This window comes from Phascolarctos cinereus, unplaced genomic scaffold, assembly GCF_003287225.1.
Source record: "Phascolarctos cinereus isolate Bilbo 61053 unplaced genomic scaffold, phaCin_HiC Scaffold_1055;HRSCAF=1713, whole genome shotgun sequence".
Lineage (NCBI taxonomy): Eukaryota > Metazoa > Chordata > Mammalia > Diprotodontia > Phascolarctidae > Phascolarctos > Phascolarctos cinereus.
The window spans coordinates 2,445-6,162 of NW_027555217.1; the positions used below are offsets into that span (position 1 = coordinate 2,445).

The 3,718-nt window shown below is 39.1% G+C and overlaps 1 protein-coding gene across 1 annotated transcript; it reads left to right on the forward strand.

Moving 5' to 3' along the window:
• Nucleotides 1–335: 335 nt before the first annotated feature.
• On the forward strand, nt 336–3,071 carry LOC110204724 (uncharacterized; the record flags this gene model as incomplete). Its single annotated transcript, XM_078152361.1, has 2 exons — nt 336–1,223; nt 1,306–3,071. Coding segments are annotated over 2 exons (2,130 nt in total), but the record flags the coding sequence as incomplete, so codon positions are not given.
• Between the last annotated feature and the right edge of the window lie 647 nt (nt 3,072–3,718).

Below are 3,718 nucleotides of genomic sequence, written 5' to 3' on the forward strand. Positions count from 1 at the left end.
TCTAAAATCTTTGAGCAACTAAGAACTTTGGGAAAGGGGGAAAAAGGCAGGGTTAATTGGCTCTTTATTCTTCCTTTCAGGGAGCAGAGAATTTACTGGAGATAAACCTCCTGAATGTAATGAATGTGGGAAGGTCTTCAGGAGCAAGAATCATCTTGCTGTGCATCAGAGAATTCATGCTGGAGAGAAACCTTATGAATGTAGTGAATGTGGGAAGGCCTTCAGGATTAAGAAACAGCTTTCACTGCATCAGAGAATTCATACTGGAGAGAAACCTTATGAATGTAGTGAATGTGGGAAAGCCTTCAGGATTAAGCAACAACTTTCACTGCATCAGAGATTCATACTGGGAAAAACCTTATAAATGTAATGTATGTGGAAAGGCCTTTACTTGCAAGACAAGTCTTATTCAACATCAGAGAATTCATACTGGAGAGAAACCTTATGAATGTATTGAATGTGGGAAAGCCTTCAGGATTAAGAAACAACTTTCACTACATCAGACAGTTCATTCTGGAGAGAGACCTTATGAATGTATTAAATGTGCGAAAGCCTTCAGGATTAAGCAACAACTTTCACTACATCAGACAGTTCATACTGGAGAGAAACCTTATGAATGTAGTGTATGTGGGAAGGCCTTCAGGGTTAAGCAACAACTTTCACTGCATCAGAGAGTTCATACTGGAGAGAAACCTTATGAATGTAGTGTATGTGGGAAGGCCTTTAGTATTAAGATACAACTTTCACTGCATCAGAGAATTCATACTAGAGAAAATACTTATAAATGTAGTATGTGTGGGAAGGCCTTCACTTTGAAGGGAAGTCTTACTCGACATCTGATGATTCATACTGGAGATAATCCTTATAAATGTAGTGTATGTGGAAAGGCCTACAGGATTAAGATAGAACTTAGAATGCATCAGAGAATTCACACTGGGGAGAAACCTTATAAATGTAGTGTATGTGGAAAGGCCTTCAGGATTAAAAAACAACTTTCACTGCATCAAAGAATTCATACTGGAGAGAAACCTTATAAATGTAGTGTATGTGGAAAGGCCTACAGGATTAAGATAGAACTTAGAGTGCATCAAAGAATTCATACTGGGGAGAAACCTTATAAATGTAATGTATGTGGGAAGGCCTTCACTTGCAAGAAAAACCTTACTCAACATCAGAGAATTCATACTGGAGAGAAACCTTATGAATGTAGTGAATGTGGGAAGGCCTTTAGGATTAAGAAACAACTTTCACTGCATCAGAGATTCATACTGGGAGAAACCTTATAAATGTAGTATATGTGGGAAGGCCTTCAGGAGTAAGTCAGGGCTTATTGTGCATCAGAGAGTTCATACTGGAGAGAAACCTTATGAATGTAGTCAGTGTGGGAAGGCCTTTAGGAGTAAGTCAGGGCTTATTGTGCATCAGACAGTTCATACTGGAGAGAAACCTTACGAATGTATTCAGTGTGGGAAGGCTTTCAGGAATAAGTCAGGGCTTACTGTACATCAGACAGTTCATAGTGGAGAGAAACCTTATGAATGTAGTGAATGTGGGAAGTCCTTCCAGGGTAAGTCAGAGGTTACTGTGCATCACAGAATTCATACTGGAGAGAAACCTTATGAATGTAGTGAATGTGGGAAGGCCTTCATGTGGAAGGGAAATCTTACTCGACATCAGAGAATTCATACTGGAGATAATCCTTATGAATGTAATGAATGTGGGAAGGCCTTCAGGATTAAGATACAACTTAGCCTGCATCAGAGAATTCATACTAGAGAGAATCCTTATAAATGTAGTATATGTGGGAAGGCCTTCACTTGGAAGGGAAATCTTACTCGACATCAGAGAATTCATACTGGAGATAATCCTTATGAATGTAATGAATGTGGGAAGGCCTTCAGGATTAAGATACAACTTAGACTGCATCAGAGAATTCATACTGGAGAGAAGGCTTATGAATGCAGTGAATGTGGAAAGGCCTTCTGGAAGAAGTCACATCTTACTGAGCATCAGAGACGTCATACTGAAGAGAAGCCTTATGAATGTAGTGAATGTGGAAAGGCCTTCAGGATTAAGTCAGGGCTTACTGTGCATCAGACAATTCATAGTGGAGAGAAGCCTTATGAATGTAGTGAGTGTGGAAAGGCCTTCAGGAGGAAGTCACATCATACTAAGCATCAGAAACTTCATACTGGAGATTTTCTTTATGAATGTAAGGGGTGTGGGAGGGGTTTCCTGTACAACTCAGATTTTACTCGACATCAAAAAATTCATACAGTAGAGAAAGCTTATGAATGTAGTGAATGTATGGAGGCCTTCAGGAGTAAGACACTACTTTATGTGCACCAGAGAATTCATACTGGGAAGATGCTTTATGAATGTAAGGAGTGTGGGAAGGCTTTTGCCTGCAACTCAGCACTTATTCGACACCAAAGTATTCATACTGGAGAGAAACCTTATAAATGTAGTGAATGTGGGAAGGCCTTCGGGATTAAGACAAAACTTAGTGAACATCAGAAAATTCATATTAGAGACAATTCTTTTTGAATGTAAGGAATATGGGAAGGCTTTCCCCCACAACTCAGATCTTAATCGACATTAAAAAATTCATACTGAAGAGAAACCTTATGGATGTAATGAATGTCAGAAGACCTTCAGAGTGAGAGTATAACTTAAAGCATTAAGGAGAGATACTTTTTTAAACAATTTTTTTAGGAGAGAAATATTAAGAGAGTAATGCATGTAGAAAGGCCTTTAGACTGAGGACAGTAGTTCTCCATCAGAGAATTCATCCTAGTGAGATTCCTCACGAATGTGAGGAGTGTGGGAAGGCCTACATTGCAATTCAGATCTTATTAGATATCAAAAATTCATGCTGGAGAAAAACCTTATGTATGTAGTGAATGTGGGAAGGCCAAATTTATACCTTATGAATATAATGTATAAGGGAAGGCTTTCCAGCTGAATGTATCTTTTACTCAACATCAGAGCATTCATACTGGAGAGAGACCTTATGAATGCAGTGAATGTGGGAGGACCTTCAGCCTGAAGACACAACTTGCTCAGCATCAAAGAATTAATTCTGGAGAAAAACCTTTTCAGTTTGGAAAGGTTTATAGACTATGGACACCACTTTATGTCCATCAGATAATCTACTAGAGTGATTCTTCGTGATATAAGGAGTGTAGGAACATCCCCATCTAACTAGATTGTGATTCTGAGTCCCTAGATGTAGTTTCAGAGAGTATTTAGGCTCCCTGGGTAAGAAGATATCCCTCCCCTCTGCAGAGGCCTCTAAAGGAGCAAAAATTTAGTGTTATCCTTCCATGGGCTTTCAGGGAGGGAGATATGCTGGCTGAGCTAGAGGTACTTAGTATTGGGAGAGCATTTGCATCTATTTTGATCCCTGGAAATATGGCATGCAAGATGCTTGGGGATGACCTCTTGGCCATGAGATGAGCCTGAGCCTAATATGTCCTGAGTAACTGTTGACCGTGCTTGAGGCATATATCACATGACATGTGAAAAAATGAATAAGATTCCTGTCAGGATTAAGGAATATAAACAGAGCTTTCGATGCAGAAATCAAAGCTAACAATAATAATGAAAGCTGTAAATCACTATTAATTAGAGAAATGCAAATGAAAACAACTTTGATGTATCAATTCACACTACCTCAGATTGGCCATCCTGACAGAAAAGGAAAATGACAGATTCT